Here is a 20,310-nt window from a genome sequence, read left to right as displayed (position 1 = left end):
GATTACTAACCAAACCGTTTTATGTAGATGAGAAAAAAGTTTTGCAGTATGAAGCAAATTTTGTCAACCAAAAGTTTTACCGAGACAAAACTAATTTCTTCCCAATGGGATATATATTATGGGAATGTTTTTAAAGGTTAATTGGTCGCCATCTTTGGCTCAAAAACCCTGATTTCAGCGTTTAAATTTCCCCTTAAGCTGCAGTTCAGTTCCAAAAAACATCTTTCTGTATCTGTTTCTGCACCGTGGCATGTCCTCTGCATCATTTTTTACCCAAAATGCAACCTGAAACAGAATCTTTCGGATCTCCACTAGAATTTAAAGCAAAGTTAAGCATGTTTTTAACAGTTCTTCATGTTGGACAGAAGCTCCATCGGCTTGAAGACGAGCTTAAAGTGAAGGTTTAAGGTTTTGAGAGCAGGATCAGCGTTTGTTATTTCACTGGAAACTGTTTTTTACGCGCTGAAAGTGAAGTAAACATCCCCCCCCCGGTGTGTCAATCCTCCTCCTCGCCCTTCAGGCCTCATTGTCTGCTGTCCGGAGTTGAACCGTCCAAAGACTCCTTTATCTCTCTCTTTGAATCGGTGCTTTTACTGTCCCGATTATTCCGTCAGAATATCCAGATGTCATTCAAAACAGCAGAAAGGTCAGATGGAAGGCTGTTTAGTGCGATAAGTAAATGTCATTGCGTCGTGGCCGAGCGTGTTCTGGCGTTCTGTTTAACACCGGTTTATCGCCACTTCCCTTCCTCTCGCTCCGGCTCTTTGTTGGAGGAACGCCGCCTCGTCTGACGGCGGCGCAGAAGAGGGACGAGGCGAGGCGTCCTCACAATGGACGGTTCCGGCCGCCGCCTCCTTTTGCAATGCTAATCTGTGATTCCATTTACAGATACGGCTGACTGTTGTGAATGGAGCCTGTTGTTATCTCAGTGTTCTCAGAGAAACCAAAGCAAAAGGCCTGCAGGAGTTTAAAGGAGCAGTCCGACACGTTTTAATCCAAATCACATATCACATCTTCTATAATCAGAAATATAGAGGAGAAAAATGAAAGCATCCGTAAATAGAAGCTTCCAGTGGTGGATTATTAAGGATCCCAGACATCCTGCAGGATGTGGGAAAACCTGGAATTCTCAAACGGAGAAATTTACCAAAATGTTTCTGAATTGTGGAAATTGAATTAGTTTTTGCTCGTTTTCTAAAACAATTAGGAAAAATTTGCCAAAGAACAGACAAGTAAAAAACTGATATGAATCCTGTATTTGTCCTTCCAGGCTTCCATAGCTTTGCCTTCGTTTCAGTACAGAATGAAACTTGACATCACATCTGTATTTATTGTCATTAAAATCTCTCAGCTGCAAGTTTCAACAAAAGAATATAAAGAATGAATATTATTTATTCATTAAAAGATGGCTAGAAAATCAAATAAAGAAATAAGTAGATAACATTTAGATGCTGCTCATGATAATGCCAGAGAAAGGTCTTGTTTTAATCTAATTTAAAATATCACATACTTATCAATATAAAACAATGTGGTATGACGATAAGCGCTTCTTTTTAAAATGACATAAATGTGTAATTTTATCATACAAACATATCTTTATCGGACAAAAAGAGTCAGTTTCTGTAGAAAAATCTAAATATAACTTGATACCAGCTGTTTGGGACATAAATGATAATAAAAACAAACAACACAGTAAGATTTTTAATTGATGAGCAGTAGAATAAAAAACACAGGATTCACAGTAGAAAAACTGTGTTCTGCTCCTTTAAAACACAGACTTGGTGTTTTTTGTCAGCATCAGCACACACGTTCCACAAATCCAATGAAGAAACGTGAACATCTGACTCCGGTTTGATTGATAGGAAACAACAAAAAAACCTGGCGTGTCCCTGAAGGCATCGTGCGTCTGAACCCCGACAGGTGGCTGCATCATAATGTCGTGCAGTTTTTTTTCTTGTAACCCTCCCAAGTCTTCTTCTCCCCGCTCCTCCTGCCAGGGAGGCGGCCATATTGTGCGCACACACACCGCTGGTTCATCTGAATTTGCACATCCATGTTTTTTTAAGAGCGAGAGAAACGCGTTCGCTCGCCGTGCCAGCAGCGCGTTGTGTTCATGAATGTGAAATGAGCCCGAGCTTTTAAATACCAAACGGGCGAGCTGTGGATAATTGAGGAGGAGAAGAGAAAGCTGATGTCATTTCCTTCAAGAGTCTCTCTGCTGTTGTCACTGCTTCATCAGAGTCCAGGCCGCCTGCTTCATTTTACTCCTGATTTTATTAAAAAGGAGGTAGTTAAATCTGGATCATAATGTATATCAGCTAAACAAACTATGGACCAACCAATCACAGTTTGCAGAGAGCCCAAGAAAAACAGGATAACTAGATATTTAGAGTTCAATATGATCAATGACGCTTTTCTTGACTGCAAACCAAATTTTACAAACAATAACTACAGCAGTATTCTCCATGTTCTGTTACACTGTGGGAACATCCACTAAATGGAAGTTTGAATCATTTCATTCCAACTATTTCCAACGCTTGGTCTGAATTTGTATCTCTGTTAAAATAGTTACTGTTAAAGAAGAAGTACAAACAGCTGATTCATAACTTTTCAACCGTATATTTGTGTAGTTTTATCCCATAAATTGAGGTTATGAAGACCTTAACGAGTTTCCAGAGGTTCTAGTTGATTTTATAAGAACCTTAACGAGTTTCCAGAGGTTCTTGATAAGGTTATAAGGACCTCGAAAAGTTTCAGAGAGACCTAAAGCTGATTGCAGGTAAATGAGGTTGTAGGCACCTTGAAGTGGTCCTTGATGAGGTTGTTCAGTGACATTGAGGAGTCTACAGCGGACATTGAGGATGTTGTAGGGTTCCTTATGCAGGTTCCAGAGGTTCTATGGAGGTTCCTGTGGTCCTGGAGGAAGTTGTAGGCCTTGGTAATGTTTCCAGCGGTCTCTCTGTGTCTTAAGGGGGTAGCATGATGGGAGCATCAGCTCAGTTTCAGTGGTTACATTTCTCCTCCCTCTCCTCCAGTGGAGGTGAAGCCGAAGGTGAAGTGACGAGCAGTAAGATCCGAGTGTTTTCCCAGAATCCCCTGCTCTCTTCCTCTCTGTAGCTTAAAGCAGCTTCGGGATTTGATCCGCCGGCTTCCCTCTGAAAAATTGGCCACAGGCAAGAAAGAGTCAGCAGAATGACAAGAAGGAGAGAGGAGAGAGGAGTTAACTGAGTGCTGCTGCACTCTGTAATGATCTCAACTGAAGACATGTTATAACTTATGATTATACGCACATGTTTCTACTAATACACACAGTACACGTACTCAGTTAGCAACCCATTCTTATAACATAAAAAACACATTTCCTCTCTTCCCTCTACTGGTTTTTATCTGTCCATGCAGGCTGAGTGTCTCTGAAAGAACAAACTAAATCAAAAGTTACAAAAGTGTTTTTTATACTTTTGTAGTTTATTTTTGCTCTGCAAGTTTGGATTAGTTCTTTTGGGAGTTCTTTTGTAGAAGGTTTTTAGTTGTTTTTGTATTGTAGTATTTGTTATTTCTTGGTTGCATAGGTTTGTAGTTCTTTGTCTCTAGGTTTATTTTTGTCTGTGGAGGATTTTTTGCGTTCTTGTCTGTGGAGGATCGTAGTTTTGTGGAGTCTCTTAGTTGTGCAGGTTTGTTGTGCAAAGTTGTATCTTTGGGTCTGTTGGTATTCTTTTCCGATAAGTAGGTTTGTAAATTCTTTTAAATTCTGTAGTCCAGTGGGTTTCCAGGTTTTGTAGTTTTTTGGCTGTGTAGGTTTCGTCACCCAGCCGGGCGGTACTGCTGGGTCCACTGCTGGCCCCAGAGCTTGTAATGCACGGATCAATGCGGCCTGCAGGGGGAGGATGGGGGAGGATGGGGGAGGATGGGGGAGGATGGGGGAGGAGGCGGGGGGGTGGGTGGGTGGTATTGTGGGATCGATGGGTGCTGAGTTATTGCGGCGCTTGGCCACTGATTTTTAGAGAGCTGTGTTTTCCCAGGAAAGTCAATACCTCCAGGCTCCTCTCATTAATTTCAACCCCGAACACCTCCCCCTCCTCCTGCAGCTGCACCAGGGGATCTGCAGCCCCGGAGAGGGAGAACAAGGGGGAGGAGAGGAGGGAGGGGGGGGGGGGGGGAACTGAGATGATGGAAGTCAGAGATTTAGACGACAAGAAGAGGAGGAGGAGGAGGAGAGATGGAGGGGGAGAGAAAGAGGAGAGGACGAGATTGAAGTAAGATTCTTGCAAATGGAAGAGGAGAAAAGAGAGGAGGTGGTGGTGGTGAAGAGGAGGAGGAGAAAAAGAAAGAGGAGAGTGTTTATGAGGGAAGGAGAAAGAGGAGGAGAGGCGATGTGGTTCCTGGTTTAGAAAACAGACAGAAGGGAAAATATTGATTCCTAATATGGAGATCATGTTTGCAGCAGATTATTGATGTGGACTCTGTTTCTGCTCCCAGTCGGTTCCCAGTCTGAGCCACACTGGAGTTCATGTGTGTGAAAGTTTAACTGGTGCAGTCAGCTGTTTGTGTTCACTCACTTTAATATAAATAATGTGCAGAACGTGGAGCATGATTCTTCATAATTTACCCCAAATGGATGGTTCTGCTGCCCCTGAAGGAGGCTTAGCTTTCAGCCTGCGTTTGAGAAGCACTGGTGTGTGATGGAGGGGGAGGGATGGGGGAGAGGGGGAGTCATCCTCGGGGGGATTTGCCTCTGGCAGGCCTCGACATGCCTGAAGCCCCCCAGAGAGGAGGTGTGGCTGAACTGTGAGTCGATGGTAAAAGACGGATGACATCATGTCAGACCTGCTGCATCTCTGTTAGATAAGTATTCAAACAGTATGTGGCCAAAAGTATGTGGACAGCTGACCGGCCATACGTGACTGTGACTGTAGGATCACCATGGAAACAAGAAAGTTGCTGATGCTAAAAAGTTGCATTGCACTATTTTCTAAAATATAATTAAGATTTTCTAAGAATCTAAAGCAGGGACCCCAGAAAGAGTAGGTTTGAAAAATAAAAGAGATGCAAAACAACCACAAAAAGACACAAAACAACTTCAGAGAGAAGTGAAATGACAACAAAGAGACGCAAAATGACAAAAAAAGGACACAAAATGACTAACAGCTAGGCAAAAACACATACAAAACAACCAAAAGGAGAAACAAAGAGAGACAAAGTAACAAAAAAAACACCAAATTATTTAAAGAGAGGCAAAACTACCTTGAAGAGACGTAAACAGACTATAAAGAGACGCAAATCAACTCCAAAGGAACCTAAAATAACCACAAAGACTAAAAACTAATGACAGAAAATGACTATAACATAGGCTAGTTGACCACAAAGAGATACAAAACGACCATAAAGAGACGCAAAATGACTATTGATGAACAAAAAAGATATAAATGATATTTAAATAACCTTCAGGTCACAAAACAATCTGAGAACGATGAAAAACGACCACAAAGAGGTGAACGATCGATGGGGATAAAAAACAACAGAAAATGTAAATGTACATTTCACCTCTGGTTTCAAATGAAGGCGGATTGTGGATGTCAAACATGTTAACGTATGCACATGTACACACACACACACACACACACACACACACACACACACACACACACACACACACACACACACACACACACACACACACACACACACACACACAAGAAGGGAGGAGGTCAGACAGAGAAAGCTCTGAAGGAGGTCAAAGGTCAGTTTTATGAGCCAACACCTACATCTAAAGTCTAAAACATTTCTGACCTGTGTTGTTTTTCTATCTGTCTTAATTCTTTTTACACGTATCCTTGATCTCTGTGTCACGTCTCCATGGTAACGGCTGAAAACAGATGATGTAGTAGTTGTTTTGTGTTGGCAGTGTTGCATTGTGGGTGTTCAGATCCCTCTGGGACGGTCACTGAGATTAAGGAGCTCTACAAATAAATTCCACTCCACTCGAGCGTCTAATTGTTTTGATAAAAGGACCAAAGTGGATTCAGTGTTTTGTCTTTGGAGGGAAAACGATCCAATATCTGCTGATTCAAACGCTCAGTGTTCTCTGATGGTCCTCCTCCGGTCCACCGGGAGGTCAGAGGTCAAACTTCAGGGTTAGCATATCTACTAAAAGGGATTATTTACTTGGCCTCTTTGTACAAAGCAATTATTTGTTTATAATTTGAATATGTTTTAAGGCATTAAGATGTTAAACTACACAATATTTCCCAAGAAAAAAAATTAATTCTATTTTAGATTTTTTTTGTTTGACCAGGAATCTTTACTTGGAATGTCTTTAAATAACGTCATCAAACACAAAAAACAATCAAAACTAGAAAAGCATTTGGAGAGGGCAGACCTCAGAACACAAAGGATGCAGAAAGACCCAAAATAAGGCAGAAATGACCACAACAAGACAAAACAACCAGAAAAAACTAATGCAGAAAGGACACAATATGGTGCAGAATATGCAACATGACCATAAATTGTAGCAAAACAGACAAAACAACAAGAAAGATATAAAATACGACCACAAAAGCACCCAGAGCGGACGCAGTAAAGCACAAAATGACCACAAAGAGTTGCAAAATGACTGAAAATGGTGCAAAAAAGCCACAATAACACACAAGATTACCACAAAAACATGTAAAACAACCACATTCAGATGATAAAGTACAACAATTATTCAAAACAACTAGAAAAAGGAAGCAGAAAGGACAAAGTAACACACTAAATTGTGTCTCAAAATGACTTAAAAAGATAGAAAACAGCCACAAAATGACACACAATTATTACAAAAGCATTAAAAACAACTAACATTCAGATATAAAATGACAAAAAAGATGTAAAAACACACAATATTATGTATTTTTCAGTCTGGTGTTCACTCCTCAGTGTGATATTAAGAGTATTTAAAGTTGTTTATTTATAAAATATATTTAAATAATAATGTACATTTTATATTTTAACAAAAATCTGAGCTTTAAATTACACTCTTAACCCATTTTATGATTCACTGCTCGAGGAAATACAATGAAGCGCTCTGTACGCTTTGTTCTTGCACACACACACACACACACACACACACACACACACACACACACACACACACACACACACACACACACACACACACACACACACACACACACACACAAGGCATTAGCAGATTGTTCCATAAAGGTCTGCTAAAGGTCTTGTGAACATGAAACCGAGAGTTAAACCTCCAATCTGAGCCGCCGTAAAGATTTCTGGAGGAGAAGAAGAAGTTTCCTCCCCCTCCCCCCCCCCCCCCCCCCCTCTCACCCCCTCCCCCTCTCATGTGAAGCAGCTTTCACTAATTGACTTCTGAATTTTTATTGTTTAATTACTGTCACGGTAACACATGGAGGCAATTATGTGTAACTGTCTCAGGATCAGATTCTGCACCTTCGGAGAGGAAACAAAGAAACACTCATCACGGTTCTGTTCTTTAACGGTTCCGCTCACGATGACCGAGAACGTTCCTCGCTTTATTGGGTTCAAAGCGACACAAAAGTCAGTTTTCTATATGTGTAGGATTCAGTGTTCATTGTTCAGGTGTGATTTCCAGATGTGGTGTGATGTTTTCATACAGAGGTGCTGATGGGAAACTGTTAATTTATTGCTTTCCTTTTAGTCATTTGTGTTTTTAAATAACTTCATGCTCCAGACGTTAATATCTGTTAATGTAAAGTGGAGTTTAAGGCCCAGAATGAGCAAATTACAAAGTTATTTTTTGCATAATTTAAATATTTAAGTGAAGTGACACACGATGGACATTCTCCTGAACATTTTAGTGAAAAAAAATGTAAATAGAGAGAAGAAAAAGCTGTAATTTACAAGTTTTTAATGCGGTCATTGAACTTGTTTTATTGTACAATCAGACACTCAAATTATAATTAAAACAAAGTATTATAAGTCTTAAAACTGGGTTTAAATAAGTAACATAAAACGTCACAAACACGTTTATTTAGGCAGCTGATCGACACGTGAACTCTGAAAAACAAAAAGATTAGAAACAGCTGATTTACTCCAAACTGATAAATAATGTCTTCGATGTTTCACCTTTACGTTTCTAACTTTCACTTTTTAGTGACGATGTCAAAACGTCCCTTTTCTCTCACGCCGTTGTGTTAGCTCACATCTGTCCGAACACCCTCATGTGCTTGTAAAGAAAACTTCTCTGAAGGCCTCACCTGTTTAAAGCACCTCACCTGTGTGTTTAAAGCACCTCACCTGTGTGTTTAAAGCACCTCACCTGTGTGTTTAAAGCACCTCACCTGTGTGTTTAAAGCACCTCACCTGTGTGTTTAAAGCACCTCACCTGTGTGTTTAAAGCGCCTCACCTGTGTGTTTAAAGCACCTCACCTGTGTGTTTAAAGCACCTCACCTGTGTGTTTAAAGCGCCTCACCTGTGTGTTTAAAGCGCCTCACCTGTGTTGTTGTTGTTGTCGTTGTTGCAGCAGCTTCTCGCTCACACACACAGACGCCTCGCAGCATGTCAGCGTGTTTCACAGCAGCAGAGAGGGGGAAGTGAGGAGAGACTCTGAGAGACACTTGATCAATCAATGGAGTCACTAACACCTCCCCTCCTCCCCTCCTCCCCCTTTCCTCCCCCTCCTCTTCCAACCGTCTCTGCTGCAATCGATGCTCATAGAAATTTCATGAACTTTAAACGGTGATTGACAGGCAGCTCTGAAGCCGTAAAGACTTTGTGAGGGACGGAGGTTTGGTTTCAGAGGTATCATCATAAATAAATAAACAAATAGGTATAAATTAGCCTATATAGATATATATTAATGTCTTTAAATAAATAGAGCTTAAGTATAACAAATGATGATATTAGTTCATCATTAACGGAGAGCTGATACTTTATGAAAGAAAATAAACTGTGTTCACATCTTAAATAAAAGAGACTTTAGTGCCTTATTCTTATCTGTTCTAGTTTAGCATCTTTTTTAATTTCTTAAAATTTGATTATATAGTAATGTATATTTCTTCCAACTGCAATCAGCATTTTAAACTCAAAGCTTTTTTTTATCTGTTGCTCACTATTTTTATTAGAATGTATTAAGACAGTTTTTAAAGGAGGATAATCAATATAAACGTTATTGTAAAACATGTAAAGCAACACTGAAAGGTACAGAAAAGACTCAAAGGAACAATATGAGCACAAACAGACAAAAAGACCAGAAAGAGACTAAATATGATAACAAAAGGACAAACAGGTCAGAAAGAGGATATGACTAAAAACGGTATAAAATGCTCACAATAGGACATAAAATGACCAAATAAATGTAAAACAACCAAATACAGATGCAAAATGACCCCAATAAGCAAAAATGACCAGAAAGAAACTACACACCACCACAAGAGAACGCAGAAAGGATCCAGATACGCACTAAATTACCACAAAGAGTCACAAAATGAGTAAAAAACTGTGCAAAACATCCACTGTAGGACATAGAGTGACCACAAAATATGTAAAACAACAAATACGGATGCAAAATGACCAAAATGATGCACAATTATGACAAAACATGACAAAATTGCAGTGCAAAGTTTGTTTGGGAGACACTTGTCGATGTCATATTAAGAATATTCAAAGTTGTTTAATAGTAGTGTTAATAATGTATATAATGATAAATTATTTGTTAATAATGAGGCGTATTGATGAAGAAACATCAGTAAAGATCAGGATGATAAACATCAGGAAACACAATCACACGACAGGAAGTTGAATATTCTGTGTAATTGAACTGATTCAGGTCCAGCCTAGTGGTGTTGAGTTCTTCTAGCTGACCTCTGTTGACCTCGGCCCAGCTGACCCTCACACGGTTAAAACCCGCGAGCTGGTTGATGCATTTCTGTTAGCGGAACAACTCCAGCGTCTTCTTTGATCTCCTGTCTCGTCTTTTAATAGACAGCAGAAGTGTGCTCTCCGTCGGGGGAATCCCTCCTCTACTCTCTGCAGAGACGCACCACATTTCATATATCAAAGAGCACCGCGGCACCGCTCCACTTAGGAGGACCGGGGACTTGCGGGGGAACTAATGTCTGGTAATTAGCTGTTTCTGCAGGGGCATTTTTTGGGCCGCGACTCCAGAAAATAATAACTTCTCAGGTGGAGTGGGTGGGGGGCCTATTTCTTTGAGGCACTCTCCTTGTCGCCGGGCTCTAATCAGGAGGAGGTAATTATTCTCTGATTAACACGCTGGATCTGGGCGGATGTTCGCTCTGATCTGAGGTGGTTGCGATCTCGGAGGAGGAAGCAGAAGGGGAGTGGGTGTTCTTCTGTCGCTCCGGGAGGCGGCGAGATGTTCATCCGGGGTTACGGTCGCTCTACGGAGAGACGGCGCAGCGTCAATCCCCCGAGAAGAGGTTACCTGCAGTCCTGAAAATACCTGGCAGCCGTCTGTCAGCAGGGACGAGTTTGATCCCTCAAATCTCTTGATCGGGTTCCTCGTGTGTCACCACAAGGAGCCGCAGAGGTTTGATCTCTCTGGACGGCGACCGCCCAGCTCTTATTAGTCTCATTTTAATTATTACAGAGTTCACTCGTGTAAAAAAAATCTGGTGATGATGCTCTGCATTTATTCTACAAAACGGAAAAGAAAAAGACCCAAACGAATGCTGAATGGCTGAGGAAGGAGGTTTGGTTTTAGGAGTGTTTGAGAAACATTAAGTTCCTCCAAAATGAAAAGGTTGTTGTGCAAAAATGATACAAATCTGTTCAAATTTAAGTGTAAAAAATGCTTAAAATCAGACAGTATTCGGACAGTATTAAGAGATGGACCAGCATGTTGGTTTGAGTCTGAACCAGGATGCAATGAAGCCGTCTGCATTCTCTCTAGTGTCCACCAGGGGGCGACTCCTCTGGTTGTATAGAAGTCTATGAGAAAATGACTCTACTTCTCTCTTGATTTATTCCCTCAGTAAACATTGTAAACATGAGTTTATGGTCTCAATCTCTAGTTTCAAGTCTTCTTCAATACAGCATGATGTTCATTTAGTAAATGATGCTCCATTTAGAGTCAAACAGACCATAAAGCAGCTATCAGGCTACCAGAGACGTATACGTCATCTCTACGTCACTCATTTACATTCCAAAATGGTAACTTCTGTTCATTGGTTGCCAAAAAAACAACATGGCGACGGCCGTAGTCCAAGATGTAGATGGCAAAACCACCAAACTCTGAGCTTCAAAACATCAGTATAGAAACCAGTGGGTGACGTCATGATGAATACGTCCACTTCTTATATACAGTTTATGATTTAAACATGACAAAATATAGCATAACGCCAGATGGTTTCTTTAGATTTCAGGTTTTTGTTGAAGGTAGAGATAAATCTGTAGTTAACAAACCAAAGTAGCATCTCATTCTGTTGTTGTTGTTTGTGTCGGCCTCCTCTCTCTCTCTCTGATGACTGAGTGATGAATTGAAAGTTGGGAGGAATAAAGCAGCGGATCAATAAGCCGGTGAAAGGATGCATCCAGGGTGTTATGGCTGCTTGTCAACAGCCTCGGCCCCAGCTGACGCCAGTTGGCCACTTGACAAGCAGCAAAACAAATCAGCCCGTCCACTTAAGGCTCAGCATGTTGCTGTCTGTCAACCCCCACTACCCCCCCACCACCCAGCCCTGAAGGAAGTGAGGAATCATCAGCGGTGGCGATCTGCTGGGCAGCGAGGCCAAACGCCGCTCCGACCCCACATCAATCATACAGCCGGGGGAGATGGGAAATTGCAGCACACGCTGGCGTGGGATGGAGACGTGTCGGGGGAGTCGCCACTCGGCCGCCTGTTTCATACGGAACACGGAGTCTATTTGAAATGATAAGTGTAATACAGGAGGAAGCCACGCAGAGCGGCTGCAGATGAAGTCAAATCTATGCAGCTCATCTGGGACATGACTGCGCCTTCGACACGGCCATCACCGCCAAACAATAAGAAGGTAAAGGTGAGCGGGGATCCCCCTCCTCCCCCCCCCCCTCCTTTCCCAAAGTGCATATTTCATCTCCGGCTTGGTAAATATGTACAAAGCAGAAAGAAATCTGATTCCCACTCAGAGAGGCCCGGCGGCGGTGAGAAGCAGCAAATGAAAAATAGCGAGCGATAAATAAATGTAAACAGTTGTGAGGAGGAGGATGTAAACAGAGGCTTAGTGGATGTATACTTGCTCCTCTGAAGCATGGAGGCCCGTGGAATTGTGAGCGTGGGTAATGAGCCTGCAGAGATGTTCCAGTAATCCAGCGTCCTCCCTCCAGACCTCTGATCCTCTGATCTGTTATCAGCCGGCACCCGCAGAAAAGACGCACAAATTTATCACGGACTGAACACGAGGAAGAGGAAGAGGAAGAGGAAGAAGAAGGTTTACCCTCACTTCATCTCTGATTCTCTGTCGGAGCAGGTGATCCTCACCTGGAGTTCAGTTTTAACACAGCTGATTTAGGATCAGAATCAGAACCAGCTTTATTGGCCATGATGCATAACCATACAAGGAATTTGACTCACTAATACAAAGAAATAGACAAATAAACAAACAAACAAAAAGAAGATCCAAGAGGAACAAAGGATAAACATTCAACTTGTATGTACAACATGAAATGTAAGAATGCAAAAGTATACACATCAACACAAAAAACAACGACGATGATGCAGAGTGAAAGCTGCTAGAATAAATATGGGAAGTTTCTAACAGGATATTTTATGTACATGAGGATACATAAAGGACAGAGGAAAAAGACAAAGGACACTCCACCACTTTTTATCCATTTAAACGTAAACGGACAATATATTTTCTACTATATCGAGATATTTATGCACCGAATTAATTCCTAAAATTGGTGAGCAGCTGCCACGGGACCACGAGAAGCTCCAGGCTGACTGTGTCAACTGGTTTGTGGTAATTAAATTTATAATGTGTTGATATGACAAGCAGCTTTAGGGAGATGCTGCATTTGGTTCCTGATCTTGAGGGACCCTGTGTCAAAAATACTTTTTGTAAAGGAGGAGGTAAAACTATTTTGATGGAGCTTATAGGCCACTGATGAAATATTGCAATTTATATATATACAGTATTACAAACTGTGCGACTGTAGCAACATTCCCGGGAAAAAAACTGTAATAGAAAACAACCAATCACAGCTGGCAGATATCTTTCCTTCTGTAAATATCAGTGTACAATTAATATATGTAGGAGATGTTCATCATTTTAGTACAGGAATACCGGGATCTTTACGTGGTGTCCAACGGACTATTTTACTTTCGGTTTAAATGTCAACCAGATTAGAATGACAAATTGAGAAATGAATCTTCTGTGAGGAATTTACGCTGCTGGAAATCCATACATCAAGGAAAGACATTGCACTGCTAAGTTCGAAAATCAAAAAATATTTCAGAGGACCTAGTATTGAACCTTGTGGGACACCATTTCCTTCTTTTTAAAACCAATTTATTTCATCTTTTCAAAGTTTTTTGGGGAAGTTTCAGGCTTAAAGTTGGCAGTTTTTTATATATGTTGTTGATCTATTTTTCAGCTTAAATTAAATAAGTAAAGAAAGTAAATTTTTTGTATAAAAGCCAAAGCAAACACTGTCAACACATTGTTGTATACTATTGGATTTTGTGTGTTTTATAGTATTAGGACAACGTATCACACAGTAAACTTATATTCAAAGAACCAAATATCACCTCGCCCTGAATTCAACTCTACACCGCAATGTTACACTGATCCTTCAGGGATCTGGATTTCAGGGTATCTGGGTTCAGGTTCAGGCGTGTTGCTGGTTTCAGGTCTGGCTCGTCTCACTCTGACCCTCTGATGACGTTGTTGTTGTGACCCCCATTTGACCTCTGACACCTTTGAGGTGGGCTGTTAAAGTTTTTGTGTGAGACAAGCCAGGCGTTACCATGGGAACATACTGTTGGGCTGGTGCTGTGATTGGTCAGCGAGGCCTTTTGTTAATGGGTTTGGACAGCAAAGCCTCATGGGAAAGTGGTCAGAGCTTTGGGTCTGAGTGAAAATGTTTAACACGCTTTTATTTTGAAATAACAGTTAGATCTGAATACAATCATGAGCCAATATATGATACTTAGTACTTTATTGATTCTACAAACCTCTTTACTTTATTACTGCTAGTGTTACTGTGACTGCAAGTACTACTTTTACTGCAAGTAGAATGGTTACTGCAAGTACTAAGCTTACTGGGAGTACAACTGTTACTGGGAGTACTACTGTTACTGCAAGTACTAACATTCCTGCAAGTATATGGTTACTGCAAGTACTAAGGTTACTGCAAGTTACTACTGTTACTGGGAGTACAACTGTTACTGCAAGTACTACTATCCCTGTGATTTGACCTACTACTGTTACTGCAAGTACTAACATTCCTGCAAGTATAATGGATACTGCAAGTACTACTGTTACTGCGAGAACAACTGTTACTGCAAGTACTAAAATTACTGCGAGAACTACTGTTACCACTACTGTTCTTCTGATACTGTAAGTACGCCTACTACTGTCACTGCAAGTACTACTATTAGTGTAAGTATGCCTACTACTACAAGTTCTACTGCAACTACAATTACAACTGTTACTGCAGTACTTATATGACTGTATCTGTTACTACACTCTCACTACCACTCTCTCAGTACTACTACCTTCTTCTGTAGTACTTCCTCCACTGTCTGCATAGTTTTATATAAACTGAATTTTTACTCATATTATTCTCTTTTACCGTCCTCTCATGGTATTATTTTATACTGCCTTCTGCTTTCATTTTACAGTATGTAAAAGTATATTTTATATAGGTGACACCGGCTTTTATTTGACTGTTAAAGCTCCTTTTAAAACTTGGCCGATCTGATTATTTGAACATTATTAATCAAGCAGGACCTTCCCGATCATCAACCCGTCTGCAGATGTTCCAGTTTTTTCACAGATCATTTTTAGTATCTGGAGGAAGTGAACGCCTCGGCTCATAAATGTGTAAATATTCACAGCTCTGACCTGCTGTTCGCTGCGTCTGCTCGTCTCCTCTGATGCTGCAAATCTGCCGTCAAGAAATTAGTTTAACACGTAACCTCGCCTCCCCTTTCTTCTCTCCCGTCTCTCCCCCCCTCCTCCTCTCTCTTCCTCTCCTCAGTCACTTAGTCGCCTAATAACAGAGCGCTCCGATCAGCAGGACGCCAACCAACCGTTTGATCACTTTCACAGAGAGGAGAGAGAGAAAACACAAACGGGGAGAGAGAGAGCGATAAATACTTGATTAAATGTATAAAGAATCCCCCCTCCTCTCCTCTCACCTCTGAATTATCTCCCTCTCCTCCTTTTCTGATTTATAAAAAAACATCAGACAGCAGGAGAAAAAAAAGAGAGAGAGAGAGAGAAAAATCAATACAAATTACGATGGAGAAAGTGGCACTGATGCCTGGAATTGCAGCATATGTTTACACTAAATCAGGCAATCTGTCTTCATATGGGTGGTGTAATGCGTGGGGTGGGGGGGGTCAGGGTTCGCACTGCCAGCCGCCGCTCTCCAATTACTCGGGCTCTTTGCAGGGAGGCAGCCGGTTATCGATTGGCTGGAAGGGAGAACGGGGCCCTGCAGGCAGCCAATGGGGCGCTGGGGTCAAAGAGCGGCGAGATTTTAATAAGAGGAAGTAATGGGCTTAATTTCTACACAGGGAGGAGGGGGGGTGTCCAGAGGTTCATTAAAAGCCTCTGTCTTTGTTTCTCCATCTGTGATCTCCTCTTCCTCCCATGATGATGATGACAAACAGAATAGATCAACCTCCCTCCTTGAGTCTGAGGCTTTTCTCCATTCAGGAGGTTTCAGAGGTTGTAGTACAAAATAAATTAACCACAGATCGGGTGAAGTTTCTAAAAGATTATGGTTGAATTTGGGGGAAAATGGGTCTAAATTTAATTAAGTTTATGTAATAAAAAAACACGGTGTCTTTTGTTTGAAAGAAAACGTGGTACCATTGCTTTTCAGATTTTTTTCCCAGGAACATTCGTTTCCATTTATGTTAAAGAGTAATTTAGAACTGTCCACTTCTTCTTCTTACATAGTTTAGTAAGAAATATGAAAAGTCAACAGTGTTCAAAAACAAAGGCTAACTTGTGCTTCATGACCCCAAAGTACAAGCATAGAACTAAGTTACATTAGTAACTATCACTCTTCAGGAAGTCCACATTCGATTATTCAACAACACCCAGTACTAGTGTGTCCTTCAGGACGAGTTTGGTGGACGAGTCAAGTACTACTGTTACTGCAAGTACTACTGTTACTGCAAGAAATACTGTTACTTGCAAGTACAACTGTTACTGTACAACTGTTATTGCAAGTACTACTGTTACTGCAAGTACTACTGTTACTGCAAGTACTACTGTTAATGCAAGTACTACTGTTACTGCAAGTACTACTATTGCTGTAAGTTTGCCTACTACTGTTACTGCAAGTACTACTTTAACTGAAAGTACTACTATTAGTGTAAGTATGCCTACTACTGAAGCCGTCTAGTTTTCTTTCTAACTTTAAACCTCTTGATGAGGACTTTTAAGATTGGATTCGTTTTAAAGAGGTCACTAACTGAAGTCCTGCAGGTTTTTTGGGAGGGCTGTTCACACATCCTGAAATCACTATTAGTCTTTATAATCTGTACAACATCTGTCCTCTGGAGGTTTCTCAGCAGAGAACCAGAGGAGGGATCGGACAGATGTGGAACCAGAGGGACAATAAAGTAGAAACATATGATACCTCATAAATACATAAATACAGATCAGACGTTTCCTCCTGAAGACGGAGAGTTTGTCTCTCTCTGAGCATAAATGGGCTTTTTATTCAATTGCAGCATTTCCCATAGTGCCTTTCACTTGTGTTATAAGTTGGGTTGTATTTATACGCGGCGTCGTGGACTCTCGACGGCTGATTGCTGCTCGTGTTCTCCGTCGTTGCATTACCTCCATTCATCCTCTGCTGCTCTGCATCGCCCCTCAGAAACTCTCTTCTGGGATCCAACAATGAAAATCCCTCCTTTCATTGGCGTTCGGGGGTCTGGAGGTAATAGATTCACTCTGTGCTTCCTCTCCCAACATGGCAGCGACACCCCCCCCCCCCAGTGGAGGGGTGAGGGGGGGCCACGTCCCCTCAGCGCTCCGTCACCCTTCAGATATCATCCCCACCCGAGTCGCCGCCTGAAAAGCCTCCCCCTTTTTCTTTTTTTCCTCTCCTCCGCCGGCGCTTGAAACGCGCTTCGACAAATTTGATTTAGCAGCTCGCGGTCGCCCATTCCCGGGGAAAAGAAAACAAATATTGTTATAATGGTAATAACATCTATTTGGGAGCGCCGGCGACAAACGGCGGCGGGGCCCTTTGAAGGAGACCCCTCTATATAGAGCTGCCTTATTCTTATTCATGAAAGCCGCGGTTATGCATATTAGCGCAAACTAGCTATTCTACTCACCGGCATTTGGTGTGTCAATCATCCTTACAGGATACAAGAGCCAACGGTGACAAAAGCCGAGTGGGCAAGATCGGCTGACAAATTGTCCCCAAAGTCAAATTTGACAGCCTTTTATGATTAATGGGCTTGATTATGGAGAAGTATCTCCCCGAACTCATTTCCGGGTGTTTCTCCAACGTATGGAGAGGAGGAAGAAGAAGAAGAGGAGGAGATTGTTTGCGGAGGTGAATGAGTGGAGGAGAAAAAGGAAAAAGAAAAAAGAGAAGGTTGGATTGAATTAGTGTTGAAAAAAGGCAGAGCGAGGAGGACAGATGGAGTGTGAGGTCTCACACTTAATAAACAGCAGGAAGATAAGAGAGAGAGAGAGATCAGCTGACTCTCTCTCTCTCTCTGTTAGTGTTCTCTGTTAATAAGAACCAACAGACTGAAGCTGAAGATCACTGAGAGGTCGCACTATTTCACCAACCTGCTGTTTACACCTCAACGTATCAAACAAGAAAGAAGATCAGATAAACGTCTTGTTTTTGTAACTTAATGAAGTCCTTCAAACAAGTGCAGTGAGAATAATTCTCCTCCACCCTTCTAAACTTACTGCAGGTTGATTTATTCACCTTTAACAGTCTTTATATATACACACATCGTCCGATCACTTCAACTGGGGGTGAAACAGTTTTTGAAACCAGAATTTCATATTTCTCTGAATTTCCTCACTGCAAAGATTCCTTGAAAGCCAAACAATTATTTAAGTAAATATTATTTAATACATTTTTGTATTCTTTACTTGTTGAGTTGTTTTGCCTCTTTTTTGAATATTTGAATTAAATATACACATATTTACACATTTTCTTACATTTGTTCAAGCTGTCTTGACTGATTGTTTGTTGCTTTTGTTAGTGGAAATAGAAATAAAAATAACTGTGTGCCTTTGAGCAAGGCATGCCCTCCTGCCTGCAGCAGTGGAGCTGCTCTCTTTGTTCTGTTTGACGAACTGTGTGTAACTCTGATGTCAGTGTGTGTTTCTGTGCTGATCTGTGTGTTCGTGTGTGTGTCGGTTTGAATTCCTCCGGTCGTCCTAACCCCCCCGCTCTCTCTCTCTGTCCATCCTGCAGCCTTGAACGAGCCCACCATCGACTACGGCTTCCAGAGGTTACAGAAGGTCATCCCTCGCCACCCCGGGGACCCCGAGAGGTTACCTAAGGTCAGTGGAGACCAGTCATTAAGTCAACGCTGCGTGTGCTCAGGTCACAGGTCAGGGGTCAGGGGGTCAAATCCAAGGCCAGGAAGTGAGCTTTGTGTTTGTCTGTCAGAGCTGCTGTTTGAGTGTTTAATCAGGTTTTACGGCCTCATTAAAGGCTGATTTAAATGTGAAGTGGCTGTTTGTCCCTCCGTGGACGCCGTAGACCACCTGCACCGCAGCGACTTTAAGGCCTGTTGTACTATTTTAATGCAGCGCGGCGTGGAGTTGCCTGATTGGATCTGTCGGTTCTGCTCGGCACACTCTTGGCAGCGCCCGGCCCTCCTCGCTGCCAGCGGGGCAGATTGTTCCTGATCCTTCAAACAGGAAACAGCTGTTTGTGGGAGCTAAATCCTGCCGCTGCTGCTCTCGCTGCGTTTTGTTTCCTTCCCCCGTCTCTCGACTGGCGAGGAGGAAGGTTTTGGACGGCGGCGAGTCGCTGGCTGAGACGGAGAGAAGGAAGCCGTGATGTTTAGAGGAAGAGCTGAGGATGATGATGGAGGTGATGAGAGCTGATTGGTCCGTCAGTGTTTCACTTCCTGGATAGACTCGTGAAAACATACTCGTCACTTATGCCTGTAAATATTTGTCTTTAGAAGAATGAAAATGACATAAATTTGATGAAACTTCAATCACAAATTTAGTTGGTAATTCCGTAATTTAACTGAATTTTATTACGTAATACGTGGTCAAACCAATTTAATGAAACATAATATTGAAGTAGAAATGGCTGAATGTTCTGAGGAAAACTGTGCAATAATTGACAAACTGAAAGGAGTTGAAGTGGCAGTTAAAATGGAATTCCTGAATAAAGTTTAATTTCAAGTGAAAGGGCTGTAAAATAGTTGAAGTGGGATTAATTGAGCTGGAATTTTCAGTTGAAGAGAAGTTGTTGAAAGAAAGTGAAGCGAGTTCAAGTGTGTAAACTGAAAAACAAGATATCAGTGGAAGTGTCAGAACGTAGTTTGAGTAAAAAATGAACGATGTGGTTGAAAATGGAAGAGCTGAAGACCTGAAACTGAAAACAGATTAAGTCTTAGATTTGTTTTATGAAGTGTTAAAGTGAATGAGATGAAAGCATTGAAACTGTCTGTAGTTAAAATCTCATTTACCAGTCTTGCTCAGAGTGCTATTCATTCTGGATTGCAGTTAAAACGTATAGATTGGTTAACAAATACAAAATGTGTTAACAAATACTTTAATATGTATTATTATATGACAATGTTTATCGTGGATTGACATTTTTACTCAATATTTGAAGTGATTTTTTTGGTTTCAGGCCTTTAATTCAAAGGATAATCATTTATAGTTTTTTTGTCTCAGTAAACTGAATTTCTTTGGGTTTTTCACACTTTTTAAGACCTATAAATGAATTTTGTTGAAGCTGTAGTCTCACTAAGGTTGGTTACATAGTTTAATCTGAAGGAAGTCTTTGCAGGCGTATTTTTTTTTTATCTCTAGTGAATGAAAATAAACCAGCTGCTTGGAAGAAAAGGAAGGCAGCGAAAGCACATTTAAAAATCTATTAAACAACAGCCGGCTTTGGAAACAGTGAAGAAAAGTGCCTGT

At 41.3% G+C, this 20,310-nt stretch overlaps 1 protein-coding gene across 1 annotated transcript in view; it reads left to right on the top strand.

Annotated features, from left to right (window-relative positions):
- The window catches only part of LOC129089727 (transcription factor COE3-like), a 136,314-nt gene that overhangs the window by 92,133 nt on the left and 23,871 nt on the right, over positions 1-20,310 (top strand). The window contains 1 exon segment of the mRNA XM_054597073.1: positions 18,617-18,705. Within this exon segment, the coding sequence (XP_054453048.1) occupies positions 18,617-18,705 (89 nt within the window).

This window comes from Anoplopoma fimbria, chromosome 4 (assembly GCF_027596085.1).
Source record: "Anoplopoma fimbria isolate UVic2021 breed Golden Eagle Sablefish chromosome 4, Afim_UVic_2022, whole genome shotgun sequence".
NCBI classification, from domain to species: Eukaryota; Metazoa; Chordata; class Actinopteri; order Perciformes; family Anoplopomatidae; genus Anoplopoma; species Anoplopoma fimbria.
The sequence above is the reverse complement of the archived record's forward strand: the minus strand, read 5'-3'. Positions and strand labels throughout refer to the sequence as shown.